The sequence below is a fragment of the Pangasianodon hypophthalmus genome, chromosome 20, assembly GCF_027358585.1.
Source record: "Pangasianodon hypophthalmus isolate fPanHyp1 chromosome 20, fPanHyp1.pri, whole genome shotgun sequence".
NCBI classification, from domain to species: Eukaryota; Metazoa; Chordata; class Actinopteri; order Siluriformes; family Pangasiidae; genus Pangasianodon; species Pangasianodon hypophthalmus.
Window position 1 is genome coordinate 18,371,655 of NC_069729.1, and position 13,090 is coordinate 18,384,744.

The 13,090-nt window shown below is 37.8% G+C and overlaps 1 protein-coding gene across 2 annotated transcripts; it reads left to right on the forward strand.

The window, feature by feature from the left end:
• The first annotated feature begins 2,396 nt into the window (after positions 1 to 2,396).
• On the forward strand, positions 2,397 to 9,565 carry LOC113537957 (bactericidal permeability-increasing protein). 2 transcript variants are annotated; one of them, XM_026932713.3, is made up of 16 exons: positions 2,397 to 2,668; positions 4,163 to 4,283; positions 4,523 to 4,637; positions 4,934 to 5,065; positions 5,143 to 5,298; positions 6,572 to 6,635; positions 6,712 to 6,772; positions 6,890 to 6,981; positions 7,075 to 7,251; positions 8,077 to 8,136; positions 8,590 to 8,757; positions 8,839 to 8,906; positions 8,989 to 9,031; positions 9,107 to 9,170; positions 9,252 to 9,328; positions 9,406 to 9,565. In XM_026932713.3, exons 2-16 carry the CDS (start codon positions 4,175 to 4,177, stop codon positions 9,466 to 9,468), a joined length of 1,449 nt encoding a protein of 482 aa, XP_026788514.3. In that variant the 5' UTR covers positions 2,397 to 2,668; positions 4,163 to 4,174; the 3' UTR covers positions 9,469 to 9,565. The 2 variants fall into 2 exon arrangements, with proteins under 2 accessions (XP_026788514.3, XP_053083310.1); XM_053227335.1 differs by lacking the exon at positions 2,397 to 2,668 and adding an exon at positions 3,230 to 3,501.
• The last annotated feature ends 3,525 nt before the right edge of the window (positions 9,566 to 13,090 follow it).

The following is a 13,090-nucleotide window of genomic DNA, read 5'->3' on the forward strand; positions in this document are numbered from 1 at the left end:
TGATTATTTTTGTACACCAGCAGCTCTGACAGTAGTGCAAGCTATAATTCAGATCACAGGTTTATATTAATGCTTGTTCTAATGTATAATCGTTTGTATAGACTTGTAAAGAAGGTGCTCCACATAATCTAAGGCTAATAATAAATAGGTAAAAAAAAGCTTGTTGTTATTTAATGAAGAAAACATACAATTGTTGATATGGTGAAGTTTCTGATATGGTAAAGAGATGTTTATTTACCATTTATGGAAGGAGTCTCCAGTGTCAGCACTTTGTAGCAATCGGGTTTGTAACCAGATGTAGGAATCGATTTCCGATTTGTTGCTAGTTGTATTTTTGATCTTATAACTTCAAGAGACAGAAAAAAAGACAGGTTGGTGAGGGAACGACTGTTTACAGCTGCTATAATGTAAGTGATAAAAGGAACTTGTTTCACGGATGTTCCTCAACAGTAAATATAATTATAAATGGATAAAATTATGATATGTCGTTTATTGATAAATTCTAAATTGTAATCTCTGGCAAATTTCTGTGGTGGTATAAGAGGAATAAAACACTTCTTGGTGTGCTGTTAATGGAAAAGGGTCAACCTTGAGGTGCTTCTTTTCATCACATGGCCCTGTTGTTGATAATTTCCTATAACAGCACACCCCTAGGAGTTTTATTGTTTACATACTTTACTATTTATTATCAAGTAATGAGTATTTCAGTTACATTATTTGAGTTGCACTGTGGTGATCATAGTGTTTTTATTCAACGTTTGAAATATTGGTGGGGATGAAGTGTAACGCATAACATGTTTATACCCGTTTAATTACACAGCAGAGCTGACACCATGTCTTCTAAAACTGCTTATGATGCAATGCTGTTTACAGTAGTGTTGCGACTTGATAAACAATGCCATCACCATACCGTCCCAGCATCCCTGCACACTGTGACATTCCACTACTGTAATGGCCCTGTGTCATCCATCAATATGGCTGCTGTTCCTCTGCAGTGCTGTCTATTAAGTCCCACAGATAGATAAAGCCATGACGGAGACTCCATCATGACAGTGATTTCATTGTGCTCTTCTCTATAATGCTGCAATTTAAAAAGGCACAACTAGCAATCAATAGACGAGAATCACCAGGAGCATTGATTGTGTAGTGCACAGGCTGAACATTGAGTGTGTTCCAGGCAGTTAGTGAGGACGTAGAACAAAAAGTGACTTGGGCTATCTAACCATTTAATATTCTGCTGTTGTTTAGTGGCACCTGGAGCACTAAAGAAGTCAATTTCTGTGTCGGATAATGGCTTTTTAATGAGCCACGTGGAGCCGGATTGCGTGAAATGTCTCTACTGCCATCTGGTGGCGAGGTAATGCTTTTATCTCAAAGGGCACCTGGGTATGGTGAGGCGCGACAGCTGCTGCTACAGCTTGCCTGTTAGATCAAAGTGAAATAATAAATAATAAGCAGGGCTCGATACAGAGACATGTCTTCTTCCAAGTTAAAAAAAAAACAAAACTCACCATGCTTGTAAAACTGGCATGGATTATTCATTATGATTTTTTTAAAATAATCATAAGTTGGATTGTTAGATGTCTATTATCAATAGTTTAATTCCTTTCATGAGACCTAGTTGCAATAACCTTTGAAGGGTATTTTTTTACATTTTTCTTTTTACTCTGGAAACCTTTTACTGTGTATACACTGTGTATGCACTGTGTGGAGAGGACATGTGATTATAGCCTTTAAAGATCCTGAAGATTGGGGCCAGAAAAGTGCACAAAAGAAATTAGACATTCTGTATCCCATGGGATGCTATGTTTGTTGGAATCTGAACGCTGCCCATCACACCATCACTACAGTGAAGCATGGTGGTGGTAGTATCATGTTGAGCATTTACTGCTGGCCTTTTGGTTGAGGTGAGTACTCATGCAATATCAACTTTTACATTGATTTTTAACCCTACTTCAATATCATGGGCTGCTTTGTGCGGGTTCATGACATCAAATCTCAGTCCATTTCACTTCCAGGTTGTAACACTACAAAATGTAGAAAAGCTCAAGGGGGTTGAATTTTTATTTTTTTCGCTTCTGTCAGGATTTTGAATCGTAACACACACCTGGTTTGGGCTCTGTGGATGAAAAACATATAAGAAATCATATCAGAAATAAAATATTTGATGTGAAGTTTGAGTATAGGGTTGTGGTCATAAAATTAAGCTGTGTTTCAATCAGAATTGGGTCAGTTTTTATAGAGGAAGTAAAAAAAATTGAGATTGTCTGTCATAACTAAAGAATTTGTCACTTGTAGTCATGTGATATAAGAACTGATAACTTTTCCATGACTGCCACACCCACGTTTGCACCTTTGACTGTTGGAATGCAGCTTTTCTTTTCTTACCCTACACCTCCTGTGTGCTTGCGGCGTATGATTGCATGTGTGTCTAATACCAGGATTTGGACATTACCTGAGTGTTTCAGTGGGGAAAAAAAACATGAGCAAGACATTCAATACATTCTGCAACTGGTTACTTGTTAGGAGCACGAGGGCTGTAAGTCAATTTGGAAACAGCCTCTTGCTGGTTTCACTTCCCTCTTTCACTCCAGCTCAGGAGCTGCTCCTTTCCTGACAAACAGAGAAGCAGAGACAGAGAACAAAGGCATTACTGCGACATTTCAAGGTAAATCTGCATGCAAATCTTTTTAGTATAATATTATAAAAAAGGTTACATTACACAAAACATTCTGACTATTCTTTTATATTAAAAGGAAATGTTTGTTTAAAAAAACATGTACTATAAATGAATTTTGCTTGCAGCTACACTGAAATGTAACAATTGTGCAATTATTCATGAGCGTATGCTAAACATGAGAGAAAACTCTTATTTCTTGTCTCTGGTTTTTAAAATGGCTTTGTATGTTATAAATATCTATATAAATAGTTTGCACTTTTCTAGTGATCCTTTGAAGAGGAAATCTAACATCTTTCTGATCAATGCTCTAGCAGTTATCTCGACAAAAATGCAAACATATCACAGGTCATTGCTGACGCCTCATTCACAGATTTGTTTAATTAATCCCTGGCTTAATTCAAATCAGGGGTTGACCGCGGTCATGTGGCCTCTCAACAGACACACAGCTCTTTCAGAGCTTCACAATAAACCGAGGCAGCTTGTCTCAAACGTCACTAAAGAAAGAGTGTATTACATGTCACATGATGTGTGTTTGGGTACAGTAGCAGCTGGGACAACCTGAATGATCTGCTCAAGATCAGCTCCATAAATCATGCCGCCTGTTTCTCTTATAGATAGTCTTTAGCAAAAATGGACACTTCCACAATCTGTACAATAATAGGCAGAAGGAAACTTTAGCACTGAGTTCAATTGTGGTGTGTGTTTTGAAATTGAGAAGTTGCATCAGGTGAGCACTTTAATTGAAGGATTCTCGGATGTTACATTCCATTGCATGAGGAAGTTCACGAATTTCCTATTAGTCACATGCTGAAATGGATAAGGTAAGTCAATAAAATACAGTTCAAAGTCTTGCTAAATCTGTGATAAATGTCGAATGAATTTTAAGACATAAGTAACCTTTTTCTAACTTTGTTAATTCATGTCATTGTTTATATGGCACAAAGTTTACACTGTCAGTCACTGAACAGATAAAAGTGTTGCTTTTCTGTAAAATAAAATGCAATAACATTTGCAACTATAAACTCTTTTGTTTTTGACTTTCACTATTTCACTGTATTTCACTATGCATGCACTATAATTCATTGTATTTCACAATGCATGCACAGCTGAGGAAAAAACATTAAAGAAAAGACGCTCACTGTTAATTTTCAAATTATAACAAGTTATATATTATATTATATAATCATAATCAACTCTGAATACGGCCCTGGATTGCCGTATAGTGCTCCTTAAAGACAATTTCAGTCAGCTTTTTATCAGCGCAGGCCACAGGAATGCCTCACTGAAATGTGTGTGTTTGTGTGTGTGTGTGTGTGTTATCTAGTGTGATTAAAAGTGTTGACTTAGCAAGAGACAACAGGAACGCTTGCAAAAAGTGTCAGCTTTCCAAAATAGCACAAAGGGTTTACAGAGGAACAGAGCACACACACATGCTGCTGATCTGGCCTGGTGCCCACTTGTGTGTGTGTTTGTGTGTCTCAGGTCAGAGTGGACATGGTGTCTCTGTGGTGTGTGTTGGCTCTGCTCAGCTTTCTCTCGCCGGAGGCTTCAGGAATTAACCCGGGAGTTAAAGTGAGACTCACTGAAAAGGGGCTCGAGTATGGTGAGTACTGCACTAAGTCTGAATAGTTCAAATAGCAAACAAAATTACAGTAAAATATACCCTTTATGAGAGAGAAATTAAGACCTGAGAAATCTCAGTCTACTGCCATTCTGAAATCCTACACTGTTCTAGTACAGCTGCATTATTATAAAAAACAGGCCTGATATTCAAAGGAAATCCATTTTATTTTCCATTTCTCTGTACCATTAAATATTTAATTTTTTTTGTTTCTCCTGCAGGCCGTCAGATTGGCCTCATCGCCCTACAGAAGAAGTTCAAAACCATCAAAATCCCAGACATGAGCGGTTCAGTGAAAGTGTCTCCCATCGGCAAAGTCTCGTACAGTCTGACAAAGTGAGACGGCAATTCGACGCTTTTTCTATTTCTACCTTAAAATGGACAAAATCTGACCAGGTTTCTCATTCTAATAGATTTTTAAAAAATCTTTACTCATATCAGAATAAAACCTCAAGAAAATGAAGCGAAAGATAAATAAATATTTAAAAATGTGCACATCACATGAAACCATGAAACCAACATTCTGTGAATAATGGGGAAAAAAACATGGAACTGATGAAAAATTATGACACATTACTTGTGGACTGAGCCCGATAATCCTCATTATATTTCATCATTTCTCTTCCTGACAGCATACAAATCTTAAATCTGGGGTTGCCCAAGTCGGCCGTGGGGTTGGCACCGGGCACCGGGGTGAGTCTGACCATCAGCGACGCCTACATTAACCTGCACGGCAACTGGAGAGTCAAATACCACAAACTCATGTACGCAAATTTCGCATGATTATCTATTTTCTGTGTGTTGTAAGATATTTGTACTGAACATGGTGTACATTGTGTAGAAAGGACAAGGGCTCGTTCGACTTGTCTGTTAGCGGACTCAGCATCAGCGCCACCATCGGTGTGAAAGGTGATGACACGGGCCGTCCGATGGTCAGCAGTGTTAACTGTGCAGCCTCTGTTGGCCAAGTCAATGTCAAGTTTCATGGAGGTGCCAGGTAATCTATCACATCTGCTACACACCAAGCTAGGAGGCAAATCTCTATAAATAAGAGTTCACAGTTTCGTATCACTATAACTTCCAATTTTTAAAAAGATCATCAGAGAAAGTATCAAATCACAAATTTAACAATTTACAAAACATGTTTGAGGTGTCCTTCTTTGATTTTGCACTTGTGCTACAAGGATAATGTAGTAAGTAGCTAATAAGCAGCTAGCAGTTTAGCAGTTTAGTTGCTGAATAAGTCAGAATAAAAATCAAATGTAGAACTATATAATCATCTGAAACACTGAAAACTTTGGGCCATGTCTCCTGATGTTGGTGTGGAGTGATGCCAGACTAAGTGCTGAGGAAGAAAGTGATTTAGCTTCAACAAAATAGCACTTTTTAAAATAAATAAATAAATAAATAGTGTCCTACAGTATTAGAAATCAATTCAACAAGTCTGTGTGAGATCCTGAATATGATCATTTTTGATATGATAATTAATGAAGTTCCCATTTCACTGCTAGGCTGGGAGCTATAAGCATCAATTACTTGCTAGCTTCATCTGATGTCAGAAAGGCTGGTTTGGGTATTTCTCTAGAGTTTATACCGATTGGTGCATAAAACAAAAAACATCCAGTGAGCAGCAGTTCTGCGGGCGGAAACGCCTTGTTGACGAGAGAGAGGTCAGAGGTGAACGGCCAGATTGGCTCGAGTTGACAGGAAGGCAACAGTAACTCAAATAATCACTCTTTACAACCGTGGTGAGCAGAAAGGCATCTCAGAATGCACAACACTTCAAACCTTGAGGCGGATGTGCTATAACAGCAGAAGAACAAGATCTGAGGTTAAAGCTGGCACAGATTCCCCCAAACTGGACAGCTGAAGATTGGAAAAACTATGTCTGGTCTTTTTTTTTTAATTCCATTGGCTAGTTTCAACCTTTATTACTTATTTTCTCGCTGTAGTGTTACTATATATAGTGGAAGTAAAATAAGTGACTGGGAAGATAAATATTCACTGAATACTGAATACTTCACTACAATTTCTTAACATGGAAAAGTATTCCTTTACTGTTTACTGTTTTTCCACATGTTGTAATGTGTTTTGCCCACAACAGAAATGCTCTATTTCAGTTGTTAGATGCATGAGAACAAATTAATGCCTTCAACAGTCACTACCTCTGACACTGTTTGTATTATATTAACGTGCACAGAGAAATTGATATTTAACAATATTTAATATTTACAGTAACAGTATTTTATTCCCTTTCCTTACCCACTCAGCTGGCTGTATAATCTGTTTAAGCACTACATCGATAAGGCTCTGCGCAGTGCACTACAGAAGCAGGTATCAACACACCAAGTAAATAAAATCAAGGATATCAGGTGCTTTTCATTTCCTTAAAAATGCTTGTTTTTTTCAGATCTGTTCTCTGGTGGGTGAAGCCATAGACGAGATGAATCCCCATCTGAAAACTTTAAATGGTATGATTGATATGCACACACAATACACACGATAGATTAAAATATATCTCTTACTCTTTGGCACAAACATGACTAATATCCCAGAAGACTGATTTTAAATGCTTTAATCCATTTTAGTTCTTGCGCAAGTTGACAAGTACGCTGAAATCGAGTACTCCATGGTGGAGTCGCCGCTCATTTCAGATTCCAGCATTGATCTCAGTTTAAAGGTGAGCTGAAGTGGAATTCTCCCTGAAAAAAAGTGTGGGATATGTAATATTTATCTTTTCATCTCTGAGCTCTCTGTCTCTCTTTCTCTGCAGGGGGAGTTCTACAACATCGGGCAGCATAAGGAGCCTCCGTTCTCCCCGACACCCATCTCCCTCCCTGCTCAGGACAGCAACATGCTGTATATCGGATTATCAGCCTTCACCCTGAACTCAGCCGGCTTTGTGTACAACAACGCCGGAGTGCTCAAACTCTACGTAACAGACGACATGGCGAGTTACAACCACTGCAGGCTGTTTCTTATGGAAAATCAATACTATATCATTAATACTATAACTCTAGAAATATTGGCACCCTCAAATTTGAGTTTAAAACCTGCTTCTCTACCAGGAGGTTAAGACTCCAAACATACACCATGTCAACACAAAAATGACACAAAATTAACATTTTGTAACAGTTGCTGGATTTTTTCCACCTCATTTTTTATCTAATTTCATTTTAGCCAGTTCCAGCCCACCAGCCAACTCTCCCCATCACGTGAAATCTACTAACCAGGGAGCGTGAAGGCTGACATGTGCTTCCTCTGAGACACATGAAGCCAGCCAATCACATCTTTTTGAACTTATGCATCATTCCAGGGCAGAAAAATACACACAGAGGAAAGCGCTATCTACCCTCTTCCGCATACAGATACCCACGATTGGCTAATGTCACTGATTCAAACTCCCATCCAGATTCAAACTCGTGATCTCCGATCATGAACGCTTTTCTGTTGAGCCATTGGGGAAGCTGATTTGTCTGAATCTTCCTCTTTGGAACTGAAGAGGTCATCTGCATTCATGAACCTGAAAACAAAAAGGTGCTTGAAATGTTTTGCATGAAGAACGGTCCAGGATCTTCTACAAGTGTCTTTAAGCAGGACTTTTTTTTTGTTCTTTTCATAATGGGTGCCACTAATTCTTGAGTTAACTTTTGATTCTATATAATGAAAAAGACCTTTCAATTTTTTTTTCTGTGGACTTTGTAGTGCACTAAATCACATTCATAGATTAACTGACTGTAAACTGTTTGTGACTGTTAAACATTTCTGCTTCCAGATACCTTCCAGTTTTCCTATTCGACTGAACACAAGGACATTTGGGACCTTCATTCCACAAGTAAGAAAACTTGCCATTTTCTTTTTTTCTTCTTACAAACACAGAGACATCCAGCTCATCTTGTGCATACAAAGCAGTTTTCAAAGACAAAAAGCTATACAGATTAAAGGTTAAGAATAAATTTCACCTTCAAGATGACGGCTAAAATGAATTAGCATGATCTTACTGGCCATTATTAGCATGTTTGGGTGAAATATTTCCTTAATTGGAAACATTTAATATGGTCATTTTTGGTTGGAGAGTGAAAATATTTGGTTGGCAAAATCCTATGGTATCCTCATTTAATAGGGCAACCTTGGAATTATGAGGTTCTACTTGAAAATATTACTTACAATCATAGAAAATCAATATCTTAAAAATCACTAAATTCTCAGATTATTATCGTAAAATTCCAAGCTCTCAATTTATCATTAGCATATTTGTGTGAAGGAACTTTTTAATGTGCAACTCCAGATAGCTAAGCAGTACCCTGGCCTGATGATGAAGCTCCTGGTGAAGGCTGTGAAGGAGCCGAACATCTCATTTGAGCCCAACAACATGACTATGCAGGCAAGCAGCACAGTTACAGCCTACGCTATTCAGCCCAATGCCACGCTGACTCCTCTATTCGTCCTCAACGTGGTGAGTAACGCAGACGTGATGTGACTTTGTGGGAGGGGTTAAATATTTGTTGACGCATGATATGCATGTTTTGTGTTGCAGAATGCCAGCGTGAGCGCTCAGATTTACGTCAGTGGCCTCAAAGTGGCTGGAGATTTGAGTCTCAATGAGTAAGTTACAGAATGTAATAAACTGTAAATATTCTGTCTGAACATATTTGATTTTAATATATTTATTAATATATTTCTATAGAATGGACATGACATTAGTGACAAGCTATGTGGGACCATTTCAGGTAAAAGGACAAACAGACCAATTTTATGACATCTGCTGAAGCACAAATCTAAATGATCATTTTCATTCGCAACAGGTGAAATCACTCGACAGTGTTCTCTCGATGATCTTGAAAGTTGTGGTGATACCCAAGGTTAACGGTGAGTACATGATCTGATGCATTGTGATATATTTTATTGTTCGAGAAACATTTTTTTAAATCTCTGAAATGCTCTTGACAGCTTACTTAAAGCAAGGTTATCCTCTACCTGCCATCGGAAAAATGAACCTGCTTAACACGCAGCTTCAAATCCTGAAGGTATGAGAATTAAATTCTGTCAATGTTATAACAGATGCCTTTTTTTTAAAACTGTATCTAATCCTTGATTTTTCCAGGATTATGTGTTGATCGGGACAGATGTCCAGTTCACTGGATGGGCCTTGCCTGATGTCTACTAACAGGAGATTCCTTTTACAAACAATTCTGTTTGCTTCCTTTCTTTCTAACAATCCATGACCTTTGTACGAGTTCATATATAAATAAATAAAAATGATATTTCTGTCTGCTTTTTTTTTTTTTTTTACACCAACTCCATCCAAGGCTTGAGGATCTTATTAACATACAGCAGCCTGATCATTAGGATGGCCCATATGATGACCCAAGACCCATAGAACACTGATTATGGACAGTTTCACCATCTGCAATGTGTATTCTGATTGTAACCTTGAACTGAACAGAGACGCAAAAGCAAACTTAAGACCCCAATGTTAGAACTCACCTTTACCTGAACATAGTCTCCCACATTAACAGGGGCAGGATTAGTGCCTGTGGGGTCAGAGGGCAAATCCTTTCTGGGAAAAATCACTCTGAGGTTGCCATGATTCCAACAACTAAGATTCTCAGGTGATGGTTTACTCTCCTGCAACATATAAAGATACATACAATACAACAAAAAATGCAAAACACAGCAAACACATTTCCTCCAGAATTATGAACTGAAAGGTTATGGGTTCAAATTAGCATTATGCAAAGAGATCAGGGTAACTGCAATGATCTTTTATCCACTTTTACGCTGCAGTTGAATAAAAATTTGCAAATTCCAACTCAAGCTGAGAGTGTGTCCTCAACCCTTAGTATAGCATATGAACGTCATATCAACATGGCTGCTTTCACTGGTAAATAAATGAGATTATAGTAGTATTTACTACTCGGCCACCCATATTGATGATGGACACTCTATGTCATGTCCGTCTGGAGTGCTTGGAAGATGGTGCATTGGTAACCAGAAGTGGCAAGTACAACATTATTGATTAATATGTAAAATGCTAATTTGTATTTGTGTAATGAAAAAGTATATTGATAGGTATATCATTGTCAGAAAAAGAGTTTAGGGCTTTGATTGGCTGACTGAGCTACCATTTACTAGCTAGCTGACATCAAGTGAAAATATACTGGTAAACTGCAGTAAACATTTATACACAACTCAGCCTAAGTTTCAGGGAAAAAAAAAAATCACTGCTCTGATCCTGCTCTAACAGATACAGAAAGTTAGATATCTGATGGGAGAAGTAATCTTTTATGGCTCTACCGCCCATTCTGTCAGTGCAGTTCATGTAAAAAGGAGTGACTAGCTAACCATATCAAGTTACTTCCAGTGTTCGCTAAGGTCGTAAAGTCAATAGTAAATTGTTATGAAATTTAGCTAGTGTTAGCTGCCTTGGTTTCATGTCATCACTTTGTTCACTCACGTTGGTTTGCTAGTTATAATATCCGTACACTGAGCTAGCTTAGACATCGAAACGAGCCTCATAGCAGAAAAAATGCAAAGAACCCAACAATTTTACCAAATCTAGCTGAAAAACAAAACATGGCTTTGGTAGAGAACTGTCAAATCTGTCAACACTGTAAATCTACAAAGCTTTGAAGATGTTAAATGAAGTTTGTTGGGTTGTAATCTCAGTACGAGCTTCAGGTCCATGTTGGGAAGTGTGTGCGTGTTCTGTGAACTTAAAATCAAAATAAATCAGAATTCCTGAAAATAAATTGTGGAGATGTAACTTAAAGTGTAATGTGGTGTCTTTTCACCTTCACTGACATGGGAATGGATAGGGTTAAAAATTGTATTGTAGCCAGCCGCTAGAGGGCCTCAGAGACATTTTCACCTCACTTTTGAATCCCTGTCATGATGTCCACCTTTATACAGAGTCATTGGGTTTGGCTGAAATATTCTGGGAAGGTGGAAACCACTGTAAGAGGAAATTCAGGAATTTCTTATCAGTTACATGCTGAAATGGATGGTAGGTCTATCAAATGCAATTAAAAAGATCTTGCTAAATCTGGGATTTATGTGGATGTAGATGAGAATGGGTTCCCTTTTGAGTCTGGTTCCTCTCAAAGGTTCTTCCTCATATCGTCTCAGGGAGTTTTTTCTTGCCACCGTTGCCTCTGGCTTGCTCATTACACATAAATTCATAAATTTACAATTTATTTTGAAAGCCCATTATTAAAAGCGCTGTACAAATAAAATTGAATTGATGTTGAATTTTATGAATAGAATAGAATAGAACACTTTTATTGTCACTGTATATCAGTACATGAAATTTAAGGTGCAGATGGTGCTAGAAGTGTAAAATTACAAAAGTAAAAAAAAATAAATAAATAAAGCATACATGCATACATCATTAATGCACATATTGTATTATATGACACTTATTGCACACACAACCAACCTTACACCATAACCTTGTTCACACAAAGAATGTGAAGGATTTTCTGTAAAAATAAATTATTTATAATTTATTGTAAATAAATTCTAAACAGTGTGCTTTGAGGGTTTTTTCTCTCTTGTGTAATCAAGAGTGCTTTCACTCTTCCGTAACATGTGAATTGTGGGCAGGGCTATACTGAGCTATACAGAGCTATACTGAATCTGGTGTTGCTCTTCAACATTCAGTGTGCTTTGACTTTTTTTCCATCTTCCATTTATTCTCTGAAGGTAAGGTAGGATTCTGATTCACAGTTTGTTCACTCATCTCATCAAACATCACTGTGTGGATATATCCCCTCAACAGCTATGCAGAGAGTCTGAATTCTTTTAAATTGGTCTCCTATTAAAAGAAGAACCATCCTGAGAAACAAGGTTCCACAACACCCCAATTTACAACATGTGTAACATATGCTTAAGTGTGTTTTATGCACACTTTTTGAGTCTGATTTACACAATGGTGATACACTGATAGCTCCAGGTAATTTCAATGCTGTATGCCAACATCTTTTATCACCAAGGTATACAGTATTTTAACATAAAGCTTATTAGGTCCTTTTTTTTCTGAGACCCTTTCAAACTGTGGTGCTACGAATTTGTACGAATGATACAAGGAGTTTTACATCTTCTCTCACATACCTGATTTTCAAGTGCTAAACTTGACCTGTGTCTTATACATTACTCACAAGCAGAGTCTATAACATCCCCAGCAGCAACCAAGAAGCTATATCTTTTATGCGTGCACCTCTTGAGACTCCGTCTGAACCAGCTGCTCTGTAATTTGATCCAGAATTATAAAATTTAATAGAACTGTTCAATCAATGGCCTTACTTCATTATTTAGGATGCCAGTTTCACTGACCATCATGGTATTACCTCCTGTAAGATTTCGGCTATCAGGAAGGTTCACAACATCCCGCTCCTTTACTCTCTAAAACTGAGTAAACAGCTTGTTTTCCCATTCACTATATCACACTTATCACATTTAGTACTTCCATTAATCCCAAACCTACTGTTTGGTTTAAAAAAGTGTTCATTGGGGTTGAGGTCAGGGCTTTGTGCAGGTCATTTGACTACTTCTACACCAACCTTGTTGAGAAACCATGTCTCTCACTTTGTCATGCTGGAACAGATTTGGGCCTCTTCATTCTAGTGAAGGGAAATTGTAATGCTACAGCATACAAAGACATTCTACACTATTGTGTGCTTCCAGTTTGGGGACGAACCACATATGGGTGTAATGCTTAGGCATCTACAAACCTTTGGCCATGTAATGTAGTTTGCATAAAGTTAAACTTTTTTTTCCACCCAGTAACA